Source organism: Chiloscyllium punctatum, chromosome 19, assembly GCF_047496795.1.
Source record: "Chiloscyllium punctatum isolate Juve2018m chromosome 19, sChiPun1.3, whole genome shotgun sequence".
In the NCBI taxonomy this organism is placed as follows: Eukaryota; Metazoa; Chordata; class Chondrichthyes; order Orectolobiformes; family Hemiscylliidae; genus Chiloscyllium; species Chiloscyllium punctatum.
The window spans coordinates 82,114,062-82,137,414 of record NC_092757.1 but is presented as its reverse complement, the minus strand read 5'-3'; the positions used below and the strand labels follow the sequence as shown (position 1 = coordinate 82,137,414).

General features: G+C 40.6%; 1 protein-coding gene across 1 annotated transcript in view; it reads right to left on the bottom strand.

Annotated features, from left to right (window-relative positions):
- Window positions 1-18,646: 18,646 nt before the first annotated feature.
- aspa (aspartoacylase) overlaps window positions 18,647-23,353 on the bottom strand; it is a 37,094-nt gene continuing 32,387 nt past the window's right edge. The window contains exons 5-6 of the mRNA XM_072589850.1: window positions 22,667-22,776; window positions 18,647-21,936 (exon numbers count right to left, since the gene is read on the bottom strand). Of these exons, the coding sequence (XP_072445951.1) occupies window positions 21,739-21,936; window positions 22,667-22,776 (308 nt within the window). The 3' untranslated portion in view covers window positions 18,647-21,738. The remainder of the gene's footprint in view (window positions 21,937-22,666; window positions 22,777-23,353) is intronic.

The following is a 23,353-nucleotide window of genomic DNA, read 5'->3' as shown; positions in this document are numbered from 1 at the left end:
CTTAATTGAGACATATAAGATAATCAGACAAGGTGGACAGTGAGAGCCTTTTTCCTCAGGTGACAATGGCTAGCACAAGGAGACATGGCTTTAAATTGAGGGGTGATAGATATAGGTCAGATGTCAGAGGTAGTTTCTTTACTCAGAGAGTAGTAGGTGTGTGGAACGCACTGCTTGCAACAGTAGTAGACTCACCAACATTAAGGGCATTTAAATGGTCATTAGATAGGCATATGGATGAAAATGGAACAGTGGAGATTAGATGGGCTTCAGATTGATTCCAGATGTTGGTGCAACATTGAGGGCCGAAGGGCCTGTACTGCACTGTAATAGACAATAGACAATAGACAATGGACAATAGACAATAGATGCAGGAGTAGGCCATTCAGCCCTTCGAGCCTGCACCGCCATTCAATATGATCATGGCTGATCATTCCCAATCAGTATCCTGTTCCAGCCTTATCTCCATAACCCTTGACTCCACTATCTTTAAGAGCTCTATCCAATTCTTTCTTAAATGAATCCAGAGATTGGGCCTCCACTGCCCTCTGGGGCAGAGCATTCCACACAGCCACCACTCTCTGGGTGAAGTAGTTTCTCCTCATCTCTGTCCTAAATGGTCTACCCCGTATTTTTAAGTTGTGTCCTCTGGTTCGGCATTCCCCCATCAGCGGAAATATGTTTCCTCCTGCCAGAGTGTCCAATCCTTTCATAATCCTATATGTTTCAATCAGATCCCCTCTCAGTCTTCTAAACTCAAGGGTATACAAGCCCAGTCGCTTCAGTCTTTCCGTGTAAGGCAATCCTGCCATTCCAGGAATTGACCTCGTGAACCTACGCTGCACTCCCTCAATAGCCAGAATGTCTTTCCTCAAATTTGGAGACCAGAACTGTGCACTGTAATCCAGGTAATGTTTTGTATTCTATGGTGAGTGCTATGTATTTGGTGTCATGCCTTACATATGACCACAGTTTGGATCTAACCTGCAGGCTTTAGAAGAAGACGCTTCAAGATGGAAGGGGTCTCTTTCCAAAGTTTTCAATTCAAAAGTCTAGTTCTGAATTTAATATAATATTTTAAATAAAGAAAATAGCTTTATTTATGTGGTGTTCCAGTTTGACATTATATAAAATAATAATGTGAGGTTTGGGATATATCATATATAAAAGCACCCAATGTGTAACACGACATGGTCACATGGTGTGTGTGGGGACAGTTTTTCTACAGGGTGGCCTGCAGCTGTTACAGCAGCTAAGACAAGGTCAACCTTAGTTTTCCAATGAGTGGTCAACTCCATGCAGTTAAACCGCACCCTAACTCTATGAACCTTGCACCTTGAACAGACCTTAAGCAGTCCTTAATGAGCTTGATCAGCTAGTTGTCATGTACAGGTGAGCAGCCTGCTGTGCCTCTCTCCCCCTCTAACCCACCTCTCTGAAAATTTTCTGCAGAGACAGAGTGGAGTTAGGGAATTGCTATGCCAGCTGATAGTGCAATTCTTGAAAACCAACCTTCCTCCATTTCTGGCACCAGCAGTGCCTAAACTCGAGGCCCAGGTGAGTCATATTGTCCAACATCCAAAATTGTTTGAATCACACCAATATTCTTGATGCATTTAGACAGAGTTGGATACTGCAGAGAGTGAAGTGCTTTATCTCCCCATCCAACTCCATTGTGGTTACTTCCCCTCTCTCTCTGCCTATCTTACCCTCACCTTTGGTTTTGTTGCACTACCCCTTACAGGCCTTGCATTGATGTTTGATTGGAAACATGGGTGATTTAGTGGTGATGGATAAAGGTGGAAAGTAACTTGGGTGCTTTCGTGGTGAGAAGAAAATATTCTGTTATCCGTGAAACCACTTCTCGATATTTAAAAAAAAAGCATAAACCAAAGGTATAACAATTGAGCTTCCTTGATATACAAGCTACATTTTAAGATTTTAAGTTTGCCTTCATTTGTGTTTCTTCAAATACTTGAATGCCAACTGAAAAGAGGTAGGACAAGATCAAATGCAAATAATTTATTTCACAATGGGTGATAACACAGAGCAACAGTTAGAATTAAACATATTTAATCAGCCAAAATATTCACTTGATGATGATAATCATATAAAATGGCTAATATACTACACTTCCCTACAAAAGGGGATCATTTTACTTGATTTCAAGTAACTTCCACCTAGTCTGTATATTCCCACAGCTATAAAATTAGAATTTGTGGGCCTTGTACCCACTTTCCAGGCTTATAATGGGTGCTACCATCGCAATTTATTAGTAAGATAGCTGTGGGCAGCCTGCAAGTATTCGATCCCACTGACAAATATGTAATTCCATTTACTGGGGTTCCTCAAGGGCCCCATGTCAAATTAGTATCTTGATAAGCAGAGCTGACAACAGACTTGTCCACTGCATGCTAAACCAACTAAGGGAATGACCTCTGCCCTTAACTGCAACCAATGGGAAAAATGATTGGTTCCAGGTTCTATCAAATTGGAAAGGAGCAATTATAACTATTCAAGAAGGGAGGAAGGCAGAAACAGGAAACTATAAGTAAGTTCACTGGATGATGGTCATGGGGAAGAAGTTAGAATTATAGAGTCATAGATATACAGCAAGGAAACAGACCCCCTCAGTCCAACCTGTCTATGCCGACCAGATATCCCAACCCAATCTAGTCCCACCTGCCAGCACCGGACCCATATCCGGACCCATAAAAAACCTTCCTATTCATATACCCATCAAAATGCCTTTTAAATGTTGCAATTGTACCAACCTCCACCAGTTCCTCTGGCAGCTCATTCCATACACGTACCACCCTCTGCTTGAAAAAGTTGCCCCTTAGGTCTCTTTTATATCTTTCTCCTCTCACCCTAAACCGACGCCTTCTAGTTCTGGACTCCCACACCTCATGGAAAAGACGTTGTCTATTTACCCTATCCACAACGCTCATGATTTTATAAACCTCTATAAAGTCACCCCTCAGCCTCTGATGCTCCAGGGAAAACAGCCCCAGCCTATTCAGCCTCTCCTTATAGCTCAAATCCTCCAACCATGGCAACATCCTCGTAGATCTTTGCTGAACCCTTTCAGGATTCACAACATCTTTCTGATAGGAAGGAGACCAGAAATGCATGCAATATTCCAGCAGTGGCCTATCCAATGTCCTGTACAGCCGCAACATGACCTCCCAACTCCTGTACTCAATACTCTGACCAATAAAGGAAAGCATACCAAATGCCTTCTTCAATATCCTATCTACCTGTGACTCCACTTTCAAGGAGCTATAAACCTGCACTCCAAGGTCTCTTTGTTCAGCAACACTCCCTAGGACCTTACCATTGAGTGTATAAGTCCTGCTAAAATTTGCTTTCCTAAAATGCAGCACCTTGCATTTATCTAAATTAAACTCCATCTGCCACTTCTTAGCCCATTGGCCCATCTGGCCAAGATCCTGTTGTCATCTGAAGTAACCCTCTTCGTTGTCCAGAGCTGAAATGTGTTGCTGGAAAAGCGCAGCAGGTCAGGTAGCATCCAAGGAACAGGAGAATCGACGTTTCGGGCATCAGCCCTTCTCATCTGCAGTCCTCACTTTCTCCTCTTCGCTGTCCACTACACCTCCAATTTTGGTGTCATCTGCAAACTTACTAACTGTACCGCTTATGCCCGCATCCAAATCATTTATGTAAATGACAAAAAGTAGAGGATCCAGCACTGATCCTTGTGGCACTCCACTGGTCACAGGCCTCCAATCTGAAAAACAACCCTCCACCACCACCCTCTGTCTTCTACCTTTGAGCCAGTTCTATCTCCAAATGGTTAGTTCTCCCTGTATTCCATGAGATCTAACCTTGCTAATCAGTCTCCCATGGGGAACCTTGTTGAACACCTTACTGAAGTCACATAGATCACATCTACTGCTCTACCCTCATCAATCCTCTTTGTTACTTCAAAAAACTCAATCATGTTTGTGAGACATGATTTCCCACGCACAAAGCCATGTTGACTATCCCTAATCAGTCCTTGCCTTTCCAAATACATGTACATTCTGTCCCTCAGGATTCCCTCCAACAACTTGCCCACCACCGAGGTCAGGCTCACCAGTCTATAGTTCCCTGGCTTGTCTTTACCGCCCTTCGTAAACAGTGGCACCACGTTTGCCAACCTCCAGTCCTCCTGCACCTCACCTGTGACTATTGATTACCTCTCATTCTTCAAAACTCTAAGTAATACAGATGGTTTCTTCAATCTCTCCCCATAAGACAATCCTTCCATCTCAGGGAATAGTCTTGTGAACCTCCATTGCATTCTTCCTGTGACATGTACATGCTTCTGTCAATAACAAGACTGAAATTTATACATTACTCACCAAGGCTCTTTACATTGCAGCAAGACATCTTCACACTTGTATTTGAATCTCATTGTGATGAAGGTTAACATATCATTTACCTTCCTGATTGATTGCTGCCTTTGCAAGCTTGGTTTTAGAGACTCACAAATGATTATACTCCAATATTTCTAGTCAGCTACACTTCCCTAACCTCTTGCTATTTAAGAAATATTCTGCCTTTTTGGTTTCTTTCAACCAAAGTGGCTAACCTCAGACTTACTCATATTATATTGCTAACCTGCAATGAAGGACTATATCTGAAAATCCAAATACAATACAGCTATTGATTGTCTTTTATCTCTGTGACAAATAACACCCTTAAAAAGAATGTTCTAAGCAAGGGACAACACAGTGACTTCATATTTAGCACTGCTACCTTCACAACACCAGCGACGTAGCTTTGATTTCAGCCTTGGATGACTGTCTGTGTGGAGTTTGCAGTTTCTCCCTGTGTTGGCATAGACCAAAGATGTGCAGCTCAGGCCATGGTAAATTGACCATTGTGTCTATGGGTGTGTAGGCTAGGTGGATTAGCAATGGTAAATGTGGGATTATGGGGATGGGTTGGGTTTGGGTGGGGTGCAATTCAGACAGCTGAGTGGTCGCTTTCTGCACTGATTCTACAATTTTCCTTTCATAAATGCATAATCACTACTATCTCTTTCTTAAGTGTTCAGTTATTACATTCTTTTATAATATATTCAAACATTTTCCCAACTTCTGATATCAAACTAATAGGTCCGTAGCAATGTTCCCTTGCTCTGATTTTCTGCACACAACATTCAGTATCAGCAGGCTGATCATGGCAGTGGTGTCTGGTTCTGAAAATCACTGCCATTCACAGCTTCTGCAGGCCCATGCAGAGCACTAAGAAAATGAAATGGAATGCTGCTCTGTAGTTCTCTGTTTCTCTCTTCACCTTTCTTAAACAGTTGCTAATTTCCAGCCTTGCAAGAACTTTTCCAGAATCCCCATAATTTTGAAAGATATCTACTGATGCACCCATTAGCACTATAACCACCACCTTCTATACTATGGGATGCAGCTCATCTGGCCCAGGGATTTATCAACCATTAATCCTATTAATCTTTTGCATATTATCTCCTTACTAACATGAATTTTTTTCAATTTCTCATTTGACCAGTCCTTTAGTTTCTGTGCATTTCTGTAAAGTGTTCTGCACTTACTCAATTAAGGAAAACTCAAAGCAATTGTTCTGTTTCATTCCTATCTCCCCATTATCCATGATAAAGTTTCCTGTCTCTGCTTATAATGGACACACATTTGTCTTTGAATATTTTTCCTTTTCACTTATTAAAAAAAGCTTTTGAAATCCATCTTTGTGTTATTCATCCTTTTGCATTCATATTCTTTTTGTCTTTATTAGTTTCTTCATCATTCATTAATGGATTCTAAATTGCTCCCAATAACTTTTCTGGCAATCTTATAAGCCATTTCCTTTGATGCTACCTTTTAATTTCTTTTGTTAGCCACAGTTGATTCACTTTTCTTGCTGTGTTTTTGTGTCTTGGATTGTGAACTTGCATTCACACAGAGCCTTTCATATTCTCAGGATATCATTATATTTTTCATGATTTATTTTTTGGTAAATGCAACTGTAAATCTGAGTACCTTGACATCTCAGTGCCAGCCAAAAAAAAAATAGACATTTAAACTATTTTGTGGTGTTGGCTGATAGAGCAATATTGGCTAAGGCATCCAGAAAACTGCATTGTTTTTTGAATATCTAATGGTGTTTTCCATATGCAAATAACAGGCAAATATCTCAGTTTAACACCTCATCAGCAATACAGCACACCCAGCAATGTGGCTTCCCCTTGGAATTGCAATATGCATATTAAACACTCAAGTTCTGAAGTAGTGCTTGAACCCACAGCACCCTGAATCAGTGCTGAGCGCTACTAATGAATCATACTGGGACTGTTTACATAACTGCTGTAACTCTTCTTTTCACATCAGTTCCTATGTCTTGGCTGCCTAATCCTGTTGTATCTATACACTTGCAGGTTTTGCATGTTTTGTCCTGAAGAATGTGAGATTGATATCACGTGTAATATAAAATTAACAATAGCCAATCAGCAGCACATTTCACACTGCTCCTGAGTTTCTTTCTTATTGTGGAGTGAAAAAACAGGCTGTTTTATACAAATTATCAAAGTGCAAAATGTATAATATATGAAAGTGTATGGTACCATTCTGTTTAATTTTAAAATGGGCTAAAGATTGGTCAAACCCTTTGCTTTGTCATACCCATGCTGAAGATTTCAATGTAGAGAAATAGAAAAATTCTGTGATTACTGGCATTTATCCAGTCGAAGTTCTGGTGCAGGTTGGTTGACCTCCCACCCACTACGTCCTCCCATTGAGAGAACAGATTGGAAATCTCCCCTAAACCACAAGGAAGCACACAAGTGGCCTGGAGTGACTGGTCATCTCGGTCTTCAAATGATCTTCAAATTAGTTTTGAAGTCACTCTTAAGGCCACATCAGTGATGATGAGGGGGCAGCACTGAGAACAATATCCAACAATCACAAGAATTGAGTATTGTCAAATGAGTTAAAAGTTTTTTTGTGTGTAAGGGAAATCGTGTCTCACAAGCTTGGTTGAGTTTTTTGAGGAAGTAACCAAGAAGATTAATGAGGCCAGAGCGATAGACATTGTTTACAGATGATACCAAAATTGGTGGTATAATGGACAGTCAAGAAGGTTATCTAAGATTACAGAGAGATCTTGATTAATTGGGTCAGTGGAATGAAGAGTGGCAAGTGGAGTTTAATTTGGTTAAATGGAAGATTAGATTACTTAGTGTGGAAACAGGCCCTTTGGCCCAACAAGTCCACACCGACCCACCACCCACCCAGACTCATTCCCCTACACCTAACACTACAGGCAATTTAGCATGGCCAATTCACCTGACCTGCACATTTTTGGACTGTGGGAGGAAACCGGAGCACCCGGAGGAAACCCACGCAGACACGGGGAGAACGTGCAAACTCCACACAGTCAGTTGCCTGAGGCAGGAATTGAACCCAGGTCTCTGGCGCTGTGAGGCAGCAGTGCTAACCACTGTGGCACCATGCCACCCACAAGGTACTACATTTTGGTAAAACAAACAAAGACAAGATTCATTCTGTGTTGTACATCTCTATGACTTTATGACTCTATGATAAGACTTAAATAATTAAAAGTAAGGCCTTGATCAGTGTTGTAGAACAGAGAAACCTAGGGGTTCAAGTACATAATTCTTTAAAGTTGTCATCAAATATGGATACGGTGGTTAAGAAATCATTTAGCACACTTGCCTTCATTGCTCATACCTTTGAACTTAGGAGTTAGGATGTTATGTTGAGGATATAGAGGATATTGGTGAGGCCTCTTCTGGAATAGTGTGTCCAGTTCTAGTCACCCTGTTATAGGAAGGATATTATTAAGCTGGAGAGAGTTCAGAAGAGATTTGCCAGTGCGTTGCCAAGAATGGAGTGTTTGAGTTATAAAGAGAGGCTGAATAGGCTGGGACTCTTGTCACTGCAGTGTAGGAGGTTGAGGGGTGATGAATTTCAAGTCTAGGTGGCATATTTTTAAGGTGAAAGGAGTAAGATTTAAAAAAGACATGAGAGGCCATTTTTTCACACAGCGAGTGGTTTGTATGTGAAATGAACTGCCAGAGGCAGTGGTTGATGCAAGTACAGTCACAACATTTCAAAGACATTTAGGTAAATACGTGGACAGGAAATGTTGGCAGGATATGGGACAAGTGCAGGCAAGTGGGATGAGTTTAGCTTGGAATTACAGTTGGCACGGACTGGTTAGACCAAACGATCTGTTTCTGTGTTGCATGATTCTATGATTCTATGAACATCATCAGAAAAATGCACAGAAGAACTAAATAAAAGCTCTGAAGCTGAAGTAATTAAACTATTCCGTACAATTTTAAACCAAACTGGTGCAAATTTCCTTGAACAGCCAGTCGTCTCAGTGAATAAACTAATAAACTAAATATTCATGGGAAATAGTAAAGTGATGGCCTGTTCAATGTGACATTTATGTAAGCAGGTTGCTGCTGAACTTCTTCCAAGAAATCTTTGGAGTTCTCATTTTGAGGACTGATGCATGAAAATTTATTTGTGTGGTATTTGCGCTGATGGCAGATTAGGAAGATCGATTGGGTAAGGTGGAAAGGAATGGAAATGGTTGATACCTCCTAGGAACTTATGACACAACAAGGGCCCAGAGTAAACATTGTGATTGAAGTTAGCGTAACTATCCCAAATTCTTATACACGCTTTGTGAGGTTTGGCTGAAAATAATTCTGTGCGAAGGAGGAAGAACTGCATTCCTGATATCTCATCTTCTAGTTTGGGAAGCACCGTGCTTTGAGCACTGTGGTGTCACAACCTTTATATTTCAAAAAGAAAGTCAAATTAGTCAGGCAAGTACACAGCAATATTTTTCAAGCCTAACCTGATCTGAAATATGGGGAGCCATTCATAGAATGAGTCATTTTGCTGTCAGGTTATAACAATGGAAATGCTTCTCTTTCACAATAGGACTGACTGCTTTACTATAAATTTAGATGATTAAATATATTACACAACCTCCTGTAATCTGCCTTGAAATTGTAACTGGATGTTTCAACTTGATAATGCATTAGAAGCCGTTCTGTTTAAATTACAAATAAATGGTCACATTTTGTAAATGTTCTCCTCACACCCCTGAACAAACTGACCTTTTCTGGTATACTCACACCAACCTTCTTGGGGCAACTAGAGATCGGCAATAAATACTGGCCCACCAATGATGTCCACATCCCCAAATTAATATATTAATAAAAGGAACTGTATTGGCTGGGGCATCTATATAGGCATCTATAGCTCCTGCCAAAAGGCTCAATAAATTACTACAATAAGGGTCTGTGGATACTTTGTGAAATTCATCTGCTTCGTGATAAGTTCGTTCAGCAATAAAAAGCAAAGAACTATCAGCAGGGCTATATAAAGGGCTCAACCACAATCATGTGAGAGTTGTTGGTTTGTCCTTATAGATTGTTGGTGAATGTCTAGCTGATTCATCGCTTACTTGTTGCCATCTGGGTTCTGCTAATACCTTTCTATTGTATAACTGCAGGGTTACTTTTGTCAGCCTTCAACTCAGGGTCACAAGAGTCAGGTGTAGTATGATAGGCCTACAGGAGGGAAGAGTATCCAAAGACATCACAGAGTGGAAGAGCCTTTTGGAAAAGTGGGAAAAGGGAACTGTTGCAAAGGTTATACCTACGTCAAGCCTTCAGAGAATCTTGACTGAGGAGCAATATGTTAGATTTATGTCATATCAGGAACATTGCTGTGCTATGTCATCTGCTGAATAGGGACAGGCTGAATGGCCTGGGGCTGTTTTCTCTGGAGCATCAGAGGCTGAGGGTTGACCTTATAGAGGTTTATAAAATCATGAGGGGCAAGATCTTTTCCCAGCATAGGGAGTCCAGAACTAGAGGTCATAGGGTTTAAGGTGGGAGGGAGAAGATTTTTTAAATAAAAAAGGGATCTAAGGGTCTACTTTTTCATGCAGAGAGTGGTGTGTGTCTGGAGTGAGCTGCCAGAGGCTGGTACAATTACAACATTTAAAAGGCATTTGGATGGATGTATGAATAGGAAGGGTTTGGAGGATATGAGCCAAATGCTGGCAGATGGGACTAGGTTTATTAGAATACCTAGTCAGCATGGACGAGTTGAACTGAAGAGTCTGTTTTCATACTGTACAGCTCAATGACTCTAAGATTAGATTGAGATGATTATATGGATGACTCATTGCAACTTCTGCCCGTGGGAGTTTGTGAAGCCCTTTGTGACTGTGGACACATTGATTTGCAGTAAGTACTTGAATTTTAAAGGAACCTCAGCTCAGAATTATTGAGTACTGGAGTCGGAGTTGCAGGCAACGTGGAGCATCAGGGTGGGGGGGGTGGGGGGGGGTGGGTGCTGTAGGAAGACATAAGCAATCGCAACCCTTCAACTGGAAAGTGACACAGGCCTGTTTAATGGACATAGACAAGAGAGTGACAATGTGAATCAGGCAGATAAAGGGACTGTACATGTAACAATGAAGAAAGTTCAAACTTTTCCCTTCTCTGAAAGGTTTAAGGTTCTTCTTGAATGTGTGAATGAGGACAACGTCTGCAAACTGGTTGAGCAAACTGTGACACAATGGTAGAGAAGGCTGTTCAAGTGGAAGGAGTGTGATTTTAAACCTTACAGCTGCAGAACAACTTGAAATGTAACAGGTGAACTTAGTGTCATAGACTGCACAGCAAAAAAGTGTAGAAGGGACTAGTTGGACCGAAGAATCTGTTTCCATGCTGTATGACTCTAAGAAGGCTCTGCTAAGAGAGTTTAAAAGGAATCAGAATCCAAATTAATTCTAAGAACTTCACAAGTGAAAATCTATGGATAACTATCTAAGCACAAATTAGCAACGGGTCAAACAAATCAGAAATTGAATGCATGTCATGTGCCTGCCTGCCTTAGACTTAATCGAGGCAGTGGTTTAGTTTGTGGTTCACTAGGTCCATAAATAGAACATGAGGTAGAGGGAGGGCAAATTTGACCTGGTAGAACTTTATCATGGATCGACTCAGCTCCACAGTCAGTTTTAGACTGTCCCCTTAGGTGCTGCCTCTGGGTCATCTGACCCACTCCCTTAAAGGGACAACACACACACAACTTTTACATAACAAGTGTCAAAGACAGCAGGATCCCCACCCAACGCAGTCCTGCTTCCAAATGCAACTTGAGATTGGGCAGTAAGTTCTGCCCTTGTACTATACTTAACTACTTTTAGTCACTTTGGAAAGTCTTGTGGTCTAGAAAGTACAATATAAATGTAACTCTTTCTTTAGTCTGCTTATTCTAGTAGATATAAACGATCCAATGATACTATCTGAAGAACAGGGGAATTTACCCATTGCTCTGACAAACCAAGACCATCAGATTAAAAACAGAAATTGCTGGAAAAGCTCAGCAGGTCTGGCAGCATCTGTGCAGAGAAATCAGAGTTAATGTTTTGGGTCCAGTGACCCTTCTTCAGAACCCTGATTTCTCTTCACAGATGCTGCCAGACCTGCTGAGCTTTTCAAGGAACTTCTGTTTTTGTTTCCATCAGATTAGTTGGTTTCTCATCTCAATGTTCTGGAAAATTGATTGTCGTCTTTGCTGACAAAATAAAAATGAGTGCACACATCAAAAGGAGTCAGTTGACTGTGAAGCTTTGTGGTAAAAACAATGACTGCAGATGCTGGAAAGCAAATACTGGATTAGTGGTGCTGGAAGAGCACAGCAGTTCAGGCAGCATCCAACGAACAGCGAAATCGACGTTTCGGGCAAAAGCCCTTCATCAGGAATAAAGGGCTTTTGCGCGAAACGTCGATTTCGCTGCTCGTTGGATGCTGCCTGAACTGCTGTGCTCTATCAGCACCACTAATCCAGTGTGAAGCTTTGTGGTAAAAGGTATATATTGTTGTGCAGCAGATGCACTATTTCATGTTTAGTACACACTGTTCCCTGTATAGTTAGAGCCACTGTTAGACTAGTATAGATGAAGGCCCTGATATCCTATGCTTTACTTGGGCTTTCTCACTGTGCAAACACTGTCTGACTGAATGGAACGTTGCAGCTGAAGATCAAAAAATTAAACCAACCGTTATCAAATTTAACAATTTGTGTAAGTATAGCTGTGGTTGTGTTGTGCAGCTGAGATTGCTCATCTTCAACCTGTCATCTTGGGACTGGGCTGAAGGCTTCTGATTAAAATGCATATCTCTAAAGGTACACTGGAGCCTTGTCTGTTTTTTGCAATATGTGAACACGGAACCACAGCAATTTTCGAATCCGATTTTCTCCATCCACATAATATTGAATTTATTGTCACGTGTACCGAGGCACAGTGAAAATCTTTGTATATAATAGGTGTGGAGGAGATGCCAGTATTCCACTGGCCGCTTCACTGTTTATCATTTCAAGTGAAGCATTCCTGAAGCATTACCAGAAGCATTCCTGATCAATTGAGAATAAACTCCATAAATTGAACTCTCCCAAACAGCCATTGGTCTTTCAGGAAAATGAGCGTTCCCCCTCATCCCTGTATTTTATCATAGCTAATCCACCAAGTCTGCACATTATGGGGCAATTTAGCATGGCCAATCCACTTAACCTACCTATCTTTGGACTGTGGAGTACCTAGAGGAAACCCACACAGACACAGGGAGAACGTGCAAACATGTGAACGAGAGGATGGCATGGTGGCTGAGTGGTTAGCACTGCTGCCTCACAGTGCCAGGGACCCAGGTTTGATTCCAGCCTTTGGGAACTGTCTGTGTAGAGTTTGCACATTCTCCCCGTGTCTGCGTGGGTTTCCTTTGGGTGATCTGGCTTCCCCCCCAGAATCCAAAAGAGATGCAGGTCAGGTGAATTGGCCATGCTAAACTGCCCATAATGTTAGGTGCATTAGTCAGGGGTAAAGGGTCTGGGTGGGTTACTCCTCAAGAGGGTCATTGTGCACTTGTTGGGCCAAAAGGCCTGTTTCCATACTGTAGGGAAACAAATCTGTTCCTACAGACAGTCACCCAAGGCTGGAATCGAACCCGTGTCCCTGGCGCTGTGAGGCAGCAATGCTAACCACTGAGCCACCCTTTAATCTTCAGCAAGGTAAAGCTCATTGGATAATAAGAAATAGTTTAGTATGACCATCCAGTTGTAGCAGTGCATGCTGCATAAACATACTTCTTTGCTATCTGTGACACTTATCAGAGCTTTAATACACCCGGCATCTTTGATGTTTGTCCACCATCCTGTAGGGAACAAGAAAATTATTGCAACTGGCACATCCAGCTAGACTGGCCTGTATGAGAGGCATAGACATTTCAGAATAACAAAATCTCATATTTCTATAGCACCCTTAGTGTAGTAAAACTGCCGAAACCTTCAACTTTTGAATTGCTTTCTGGTCCTGGCATTGTTTGTCAACTTGACATCGAGAAAGCAAGCTGTTCACTTGTAGCGAAGTACATAGATAAAAGAAAGTACAAATTTGTAACAATTTTATCTCCATTCGCAAGTTGCGTAGCACTTGTCAAACCTTAGGGTATTGTGTGCTGTTCATGTTTAGTTGTGAGAAAGAATACGAACTGCATTCCAAATAATTAGCGCAATTCCATCAAACCCTTTTGTATTCCTACAGACCTCTATCAGGTCCCCCCCTCACCGCTCCCTCAGCATTGTTTCCTAAAAAGTCCCAGTGTATTCTTTCTCCTCAGAATTATTAGGAATAGCATCAGTTCATGCATCAATATTTAAGTCTTTGCAACTGGGCATCAAAGCCTCTTCTGACAGGAAACTTGATCGAGGTGAACTGTTGTTGTATTTAATTCAAAATGCAACGACCACTACTATGGAATCCTAATACGTGGCTTCAAAACTATAAACTTCCAGTGACACATTGCAACCTTGATCACATGGTTTGGCTCAGAGTAAGCTTTGGTGAAATGTGAGATCCTCTCCGACTTTAGACAGAAAAGAAAATGTAATGAAGGTCTGAATATTTGCACGGGTCAGAAACCTATTGATTTAGTAAAGCTGATTACTTCTAATTTGCCCTCAGCCTCTCAAGTCACTGTGGATTATGTGAAAAGCTTGATCAAACCTCCCAGTGAGGGGTCTGCATTTGATTTCTGTGCAATTTCTGCTACCAAACAGCGCATAGTGGAGGGGCAACTCTGTCCTGGCTGGAAGATGGTATTGCACACTTTTCTGTATGTTTAGATACATGATCATTTAATGATCAACGGTACAACACTGTGCTAGAAACTCAGTTGTGCAGAATTTAAATTCAACAAAAATTATTGCTGTACTTTTCTGCAACTCTAATTACTTGTTTTGTTTTCCCTTTTAACTTAGATACATTGGCAATTCTTCCTGTTTGTGATCTTAATACTGCAGCCAGTTGAAAACATATTTTGAATAGAAATTTTGAGTTTGGAAGGGATCAGTACAAATAAGAGGTTAACAAGGAGAAACTACTGGATATCATCCCAATCCTTACCGTATGTCCAGACTGGTCATGCAAAAAGAGAAGACTCCTATGAAAGAGTTCTCTTTAGTAAACAGTGTGCTATGTGTAGCTGCTGGGATGGCAAATATCCCAAGCAGGAATATGTGTAACAGATCCTCAGTGGCAATGGTGATGGAGGGCACCAAACAGGGGAGCTCAAGCAGTCATGTCAGGATCTCCAGCAAAGCCTGCTTTGGTGAAGGAGGGCACCTAGAGCGATCCAATGGAGCTTCCCTGGAAAAAGAGAAGGTCTTTAAGAGGAGACCTCATAAGAAGAAGAAGCTGACAGACAAATCTAGTATAAACCACAGGCTTTCTTCCATGCAAATGCTTCCTTCTTTAAGCTTCATTTCCCTTCAAGTTTGTAATGACCTGATGCCAGTGGAATAAATAGTCCCTGCTTTATGATGTTTAGGTCTTGCTTGTCTTCAAATCTCATGTTACCAATGCTTTCTTAAAATCCTTTGGATCTATGCACACTCTCAGTTTTTCAGTTCTTTTTTCATTATTACCATGCTGCTAGTCTATTTTGCAGGGCTGTCCCTTCCTTGATTACACCCTTCTTTTCCAGCTCTTCTATCTTATCTCTCAGGCTGGCCTTGAGGGCAGCTGGAATGCTCCTCAGCAGATGTTGCAATGGTCTCTCACCTTCGGGAACAAGGACACTACCACTGCGCCACAAGAAGGCCACAATTAGGCTTATTAGTCCAAGCTTTAGATTTGCTGCAACTGTGATGAATGGATTTTACTTAATTTCTACTTTCTGAAACTCAGGATCCTCCTATTTCTTCCCATTGCATTGGACTCTCGGCTTCATTTGTCCACTTTGGAAAAAAATCATTGTATCATATAGACTCAATGTTATCTTTGAGCTTCATTTTTTGGTCGCCATAGTGAATGATTTTACACAGATCAGCAAAAGTTAATGATGTTGCATGTAACATTGGTGTCTATCTGGCACTCCATATTGACCTGATGACCATCAATGTGTTGTACATATAATATTTCTTCAGAATCATTGGCTAGCATCTCTTCAGCAGCCATCCTTATAGACCTCCTTTGCTGAGACCATAAGACCAAAAGACATAGGTGTGGAAGTAAGGCCATTCAGCCCATCGAGTCCACTCCACCATTTAATCATGGCTGATGGGCATTTCAATGCCACTTACCCACACTCTCCCTGTATCCCTTAATTCCTTGTGAGATTAAGAATTTATCAACCTCTGCCTTGAAAACATTTAACGTCCCGGCTTCCACTGCGCTCCATAGGCCCACCACTCTCTGGCTGAAGAAATGTCTCCTCACTTTCGTTCCCTTCTAAATCTAAGGCTGTGCCCACGGGTCCTAGTCTCCCCGCCTGATGGAAACAACTTCCCAGCATCCACCCTTTCTAAGCCATGCATTATCTTGTAAGTTTCTATTAGATCTCCCCCAACCTTCTAAATTCTAATGAATACAATCCCAGGATACTCAGCTGTTCATCGTATGTTCGGCCTACCACTCCAGGGATCATCCATGTGAATTTCTGCTGGACACGCTCCAGTGCCAGTATGCCCTTCCTGAGGTGTGGGGCCCAAAATTGGACACAGTATTCTCAATGAGGCCTAACGAGAGCTTTATAAAGTCTCAATCGCACTTCACTGCTTTTATGTTCCAACCCTCTTGAGATAGATAACATCCACTGGGTTTTCCTGGTCTAACCTACCTGTTACATCTTCATAGAATTCTAACAGGTTTGTCAGGCACAACCTCCCCTTACTAAATCCATGCTGACTTGATCTAATCTGATACTGCACTTCTAGGAATTTAGAAATTTCATCCTTAATGATGGATTCTAGAATTTTACCAACAACCGAGGTTAGGCTAATCGGCCATAATTTTCCATCTTTTGTCTTGATCCTTTTTTGAACAAGGGGCTTACAACAGTGATTTTCCAATCGTCTGGGACTTTCCCTGACTCCAATGATTTTTGAAAGATCACAGCCAATGCCTCCACTATTTCCTCAGCAACCTCCCTCAGAACTCCAGGATGTAGCCCACTGGGGCCAAAAGATTTATCAATATTTGGACCTTTTATCTTTTCTAGCACTTTTTCTTTTGTAATGGCTACCATACTCAATTCTGCCCACTGACTCTCCTTAACTGTTGGGCTATTACTCATGTATTCCACTGTGAAGACTGACGCAGCGTACTAATTAAGTTCTTCAGCTATTTCATTATTTCCCAGCACTAGCCTTCGTGCATCAGTTTGGAGCAGCCCAATGTCTACTTTTGCCTCTTGTTTGTTTCTTATGTATTGAAAGAAACTTTTACTATAATTTCTAATATTACTGGCTAGCTTACCTTCATATTTGATCCTCTCCTTCCTTATGTATCTCTTTGTTATCCTCTGTTTGTTTTTGTAGTCTTCCCAATCTTCTGATTTCCCATTGCTCTTGGCCACTTTAAAGGCTCTCTTTTTTTTTCCTTTGATACATTTCCTGACTTCCTTTGTCAGCCATGGTTGTCTAATTCCCTCCCCGCCCCACCCCAGATAAGCTTTCTTTTCTTTGGGATGAACCTCTATACTGTGTCCTCAATTACACCCACAAACTCCTGCAATTATTGCTCTACTGTCTTGCTTGCTAGGCTCTGCTTCCAGCCATAAGAAATAGAAGCGGAAGTAAGGCCATGCGGCCCATTGAGTCCACTCTGCCATTCAATCATGGCTGATGGGCATTTCAACGCCACTTACCCACACTCTCCCTGTATCCCTTAATTCCTTGCGAGATTATGAATTTATCAATTTCTGCCTTGAAGACATTTAACATCCTGGCCTCCACTGTGCTCTATGGCAATGAATTCCACAGGCCCACACTCTCTGGCTGAAGATTTTCATCAGTTCCTCTCTCATGCCCCTGTAATTATTTAAATGTAATACCCTTACATTCAATTTTGCCCCTCTCTTTCAAACTGCAGATTGAATTCTACTATATTATGATCGCTCCCTCCTAAGTGTTCCCTTACTTTTAAGATCTTTATAAAGTCTGGCTAATTACATAGTACTAAGTCCAGTATAGCCTGCTCCCTTGTGGGCTCCATCACAAGCGATTTCAAAAAGCCATCCTGTAAGCATTCCATGAATTCCCTTTCTTTGGATCCACTGGCAACATTATTCACCCAGTCCACCTGAATATTGAAGTCCCCCATGATCACCGTGAGCTTGCCTTTCTGACATGCCCTATCTATTTCCTGGTACATCTTGCTCCCCTAGTCCTGACTACTGCTAGGAGATCTGGACATAACTCACATTATGGGTTTTTTTGCCTTTGGGGTTCCTCAGCCCCATCCACACAGACTCCACATCATCTGACCCTATGTCATTCTTAACTAACAAGGCAATCCCATCCCTTCTGCCTACGTCCCTGTCTTTTCAATAAGTTGTAAATCTTTGGATATTTTAACTGCCAGTCCTGAACCCCCTGCAACCATGACTCTGTGATGCCTACCACATCATAATCATTCACGATGGTTTGTGTCGCTAATTCATCTAATTGTTACAAAAATTATGAGCATTCAGGTAAAGCGCCTTAATGCTAATTTTCTTATCCACATGATTACCAACATCTCTAGTGATACGTCCTAAGTTATCCTTCCTTTTTGCTTCATTCCTAGTCTGCCTTGAACTTAAACCCTGCACACATGCTAGCCTGCTGATTATCTTTCTACTTGGCTCCATACTCTCTGTCACTTTCCCTCCCCCCCCCCCCACCCCCCCACCCCACCGTCTCATAAGTTTAAATCCTAGTGACCACCTTATTTATCCTTGTCGCTAAAAAACATTGAGTGCATGAGACCTGCTTTATGTAGGTGTGCAGCAAATGGGGTTACCAGAAGTGAAAATTCCAACACATAACTTTGTCTGACCAGCCTTCTTTGAAGATGAATATCAATTTTCTCTCCTCTTAATTTTGAACAGTTGAATTTACATTGGGATAAGATATTGGAACTTCTGATAAACCCTAACTTAGTGATGGATGTTAAATCAAGTCTTCATCATTTCCTGGTTGATTAGATGCCTTGATAAATGTATTGAGTGGTGATGACCTTTCATTAAAATATTTTGAGAGTTAAAATAACAACCGAAAACAAAGTGAGAAATTATCAAGGAAATTTTTATTCATATCACATTTTTCAAACTTTTATCTAAATATCTTTTTTAAATATTGTTAAAATAATCTCCAAAACAACATGACAGTTCAAAAATCTTTAATGATAAAATTAGTAAGCAAAAGACAAAGTTCCAGCCTACACAATCCCAGAGTAACTGGCTCATGCCCGATAAGAGAATGGCATGCCATATTAAAAAATAGCTGCTGTTTCTAACCAGGAGGACTCCCTGATTGGTTAGGATTTGCATAGTTAGTCATGATATTCCAATAACAATGATCAATGTTTTTAAAATCTCATCATAAAAGAATACATTTGAAACAAACATATTTGATTTATAGACATTCATGTTAGTTACATTGAGTCAGAAAAAGTAAAATTAGCACAATGTATGGGATTACGAAGCTTTTCAAAGACTCCAAAATAACTTGAGCTCCTCTCTATATTAATGAGGTGTTTAATGTTAATCTTTGGCATGAAATTAGTTGCAATGAAAACTTCAGCAACTGATGAAGAAAATATCTATTAACTCTGGAATTCTATGACTTTACTTTTGAAGAGTTTGTCCATGAGTTAGATTTAAAATTGAAGAAAATACTTGGTTTTGCAGATACATGATGGAAAAAGAACACATCAATGCCATTAAAAGATAATTTTTAAAAAATTGTACTTCAGTCACAGAAGTCATAAAACAGGATAAAATCCTCAATTATGTTTTGAATGTAGAAATCCAAAAATTGTAAAAAGTCTATAGTAATTGGACATCCCTTCTCTTGATTACAGTCCAACAGATTTATTTGAAATCCCAAGCTTTAAGAGCACTGCTCCTTCATCAGGTGAAGTGACTTTACCTGATGAAGGATCATGACTCCGAAAGCCTGTGATTTCAAATAAACCTGTTGGATTATAACCTGATGACGTCTCACCTTGTCCACCCCAGTCCAACACGAGCACCTCCACATCATCCCTTCTCTCATCAGAGGATAATATGTTGGATTTTAGAATTATGTAGTTTTCAAACTCACTTCCAATCCTGATAGCTTTCAGCTCGGCTAAGTACAGCTCATTACAGTAAGAAGACCCTGCGACCCCAAAGGATAAAGATTCTAACCAATCCTTAGTAGTGACACTGATATGCATTGTACAGATTCATGGCTCCTAATGAAACTAAAATGTAAGGCAATGAGAATTGATTTGCAAGTATTATTAAACCATTAGTTTTGCCACACTCAATGGTAGAATATTGACAATGCATTTTCTTAAATAAGTATTACATATATTCAAACAAGAATAAAAGTTGCTGGAAAAACTCAGCAGGTCTAGCAGTGGGTTCAATGACACTTCCTCAGAACTTTCTGTTCTCTTGAGGTCTGAAGAAAGGTCATTAGACCCGAAATGCTAACTCCGATTTCTCCCCACAGATGCTGCCAGACCTGCTGAGTTTTTCCAGCAATTACTGTTTTTATTGCTGATCTCTAGCAGCTACAGTCCTTTCGATTTTTCATCAGATTTCAAATGCCGTTCTCACCTTGAAACATTATAGAGCAGTATGATTCCAATCAAATCATGCTCCGCTATTGGAAATAAATTACACAGATTCACAGCAGTGTAAAGCAAGGGTTGATATAAATCTCCAGAGAATTTCAGATAGACACACTGTGTTTATCACGGGATATGTGACCTATAGCCTAATCTTGTCAGAGATCAAAAGCATCAACTATCAATTTCCTTGTGTAAATTTTAGGGCAATTAAGCTTTTCATGATTTACAGAATGATCTTTGGCCTCTTTGCACAATCGCAGATGCCTCCAATGTTTATTCACTCATTTTCAGGTTACTAGATACTGTTCCCAACGTCAGGACTCTAAGAGAAACAGCATTTCTGTTTCCACTTTGGTCTTGAACAATCCCTCATTAGTTTTCTGTTCTGCTGGTCTGCTGCCAGTAGGCACAGATTCACACTGCCCATAAAACTCCCATTTTCAATTATCATCCTGATGTGGTCACACAGGTCCTGTCTACAGTATGAGTGTCATGAAGGAACTCCTTATTTGTCCTGCTGAATTACCTAAGATGTCAGCAGGATTGAATTCACTGATTCATTCATTCATTCATTCAGTGAAGCATTGATTTCATTTCCACATTTTCTTTGCAAGGTTGGTACACGATGCTCATGATAAAAACAAAGCCCATCCTCTGGTTTCTAAGTTATTGATTTAAGAGGTAAATATATTGCCACTTCAGATCATGACTGCACTTTCAGCCCTGGTGCAGAAACCACATAAATGAGAAGGAACGGAAGCAGAATATTCTCCTGAGGTTTACCAAGTGGGTTATCTCTTTCTAAAACTGTATAGGATAAAATGAAGTTGGGTATCCTTTAAAATATCAGTCTGCAGGTTTTAGATTTTGAAGGTATCACTCTCCTGAGGGATTCCAGCAAAAAGACCAACATGTAATATTAGAAGATGTTTAAACACAGATTGTGTTTTAAATAAAAACATGCATATATTTCCATTATTTCAACATACTGCTGTATTGGAAACCAGAAAAAAATTTATCCTGCACTGTTGTAAATGTAGGTTTAGTCACTCCATGGCATTAGTTGCAAATTAGTCCACATTTATATTTTCATAGTGCTCAGTGAACAAGGGGAAAATTAACTCTAACTTAAAAAGAATTGAATAATACAAAATCTTAGCACCCAATTTTCATGTTGATGACTTTGCAATTGTCTGTACTGAGGGTAGGCAGCAATAACTGCTTAGAGAACAAGCTTTTCCACATTCTCCGATAGATAGAAATTCTTGCCACAGCTAAATGGTCCTTTTTGACACAGTTTGGGAAATGAATGTTACCTTTTCCTCCAAGTTGTGACTCACAACAGCTGACAGTGATTCAAATGAGATACTGCCTGTTCAAAATTGACTGGCTGCACGAGTAAACATTCACCTTTCTTTCAAATAAAAAGAGAAAAAAAATTAAAAGCAGCAATGCTTCTTCTGTTACAATGCATAGTGTTTGTGGAATTAGTCTTTGGTCTGATTAATGGCAGTTAAGATGTCTAGAGAATCCATTAGATTAAGTTTTTGAAACCTTCACACTATTTGCTTTCAGAGTTACTTTCTCAGTTAACAGAAAGGCTGACTTTTTCTCATAATAAGCAGCTTCATTCACAAACACTGGATACACAGCACTGCTTCCATTGTAAGGGATGGTCCTTCCATGCAGGGTCAGAAACGAAGGATCACCTGGTTTCAGTTGTTTCCAGTCGTTGTCCTGTAAAGTCAAAGCATTGAGTAACTTTAAGAGATTTCTGGGTTCATGCAGACTCTTCAGTACATCATGGCTGACAGTGTTATCTGCAAACATTTTTATGTTTCAAGTTAGCAGCACACATTCCCGAGTCAGGCATTGGATGGGAGTTTATATTCTTTTGCTCTTCATAGCAATGTTTTTCAGGGTCAATTTCAGAACAATAATCCTAATCTGTCAGAATGACGGATTTGTACTTTTCAAATTAATGTTAATTGAACAGCAGTTTTCCCGTTTGAGGTCAACCCTCTCAGCATCCCCACCACATAAAGTCTAGTTACCCTTAGCAGTGAACAGTTGAAACCACTATGATTACAAAGCACCTTTGTTCAATCTCTGGTCTGTTTATTTCAACCAGGATACCATTGGGGATGATGAAGTGTTAGAAAGAAGAAATACTGACAATGTTACCAATCCTTTGCTACTTTATAAACAACTTCCAATGGAAGTGTTGTGTAGAATGGGAGCTGAGGACAGTATTTATTTCCATAGGTGATGGCCCCTCGGGATAAAACAACTTGCTGATATTGATTCTGTGACCCATGAATGAATAATGGCCATTTAAGCAAAGTATCAGTGGGTTACTAGACCAAAGAACCAAACCCCAGCTGTCAAGTGAGGAAGATGAGACACAGGAAGGAAGCTAATCAGGACAAACAGAACTTACTTCATCCAAAAACAAAATCACACTTACTTGAAGCTGAGGATGAATGATACCAATAATCTGTCCTTCTGAGTCCCTGGGGTAATCGACTTTCTCAAAAGCTCTGTAAACATCAAGGGTGCATGGAGGGAACTCTTTACCTAGATATAAATAAACATTATGTGAGCAACCTCTTAAATCTCATGAGGCATAGAGAATTACAATGACGTCACCTGTAATTCTATCAGGGTAACCAAATTCAGCTGATGTTTTCATCATCACTCAGCAAATAACATTATTCAATGGGCTGAGGAGTGGCAGATGGAGTTTAATTTAGATAAGTACGAGGTGGTGCATTTTGGGTAAGCAAATCTTAGCAGAACTTATACATTTAATGGTAAGGTCCTAGGGACTGTTGTTGAACAAAGACCTTGGAGTGCAGGTTCATAACGCCTTGCAGATAGATAGGATAGTGAAGGCGGCATTTGGTATGCTTTCCTTTATTGGTCAAAGTATTGAGTACAGGAGTTGGGAGGTCATGTTGCAGCTGTACAGGACATTGGTTGGGCCACTGTTGGAATATTGCGTACAATTCTGGTCTCCTTCCTATGGAAAGATGTTGTGAAACTTGAAAGGGTTCAGAAGAGATTTACAAGGATGTTGCCAGGGTTGGAGGATTTGAGCTGTAGGGAGAGGTTTAATAGGCTAGGGCTGTTCTCCCTGGGATGTCGGAGGCTG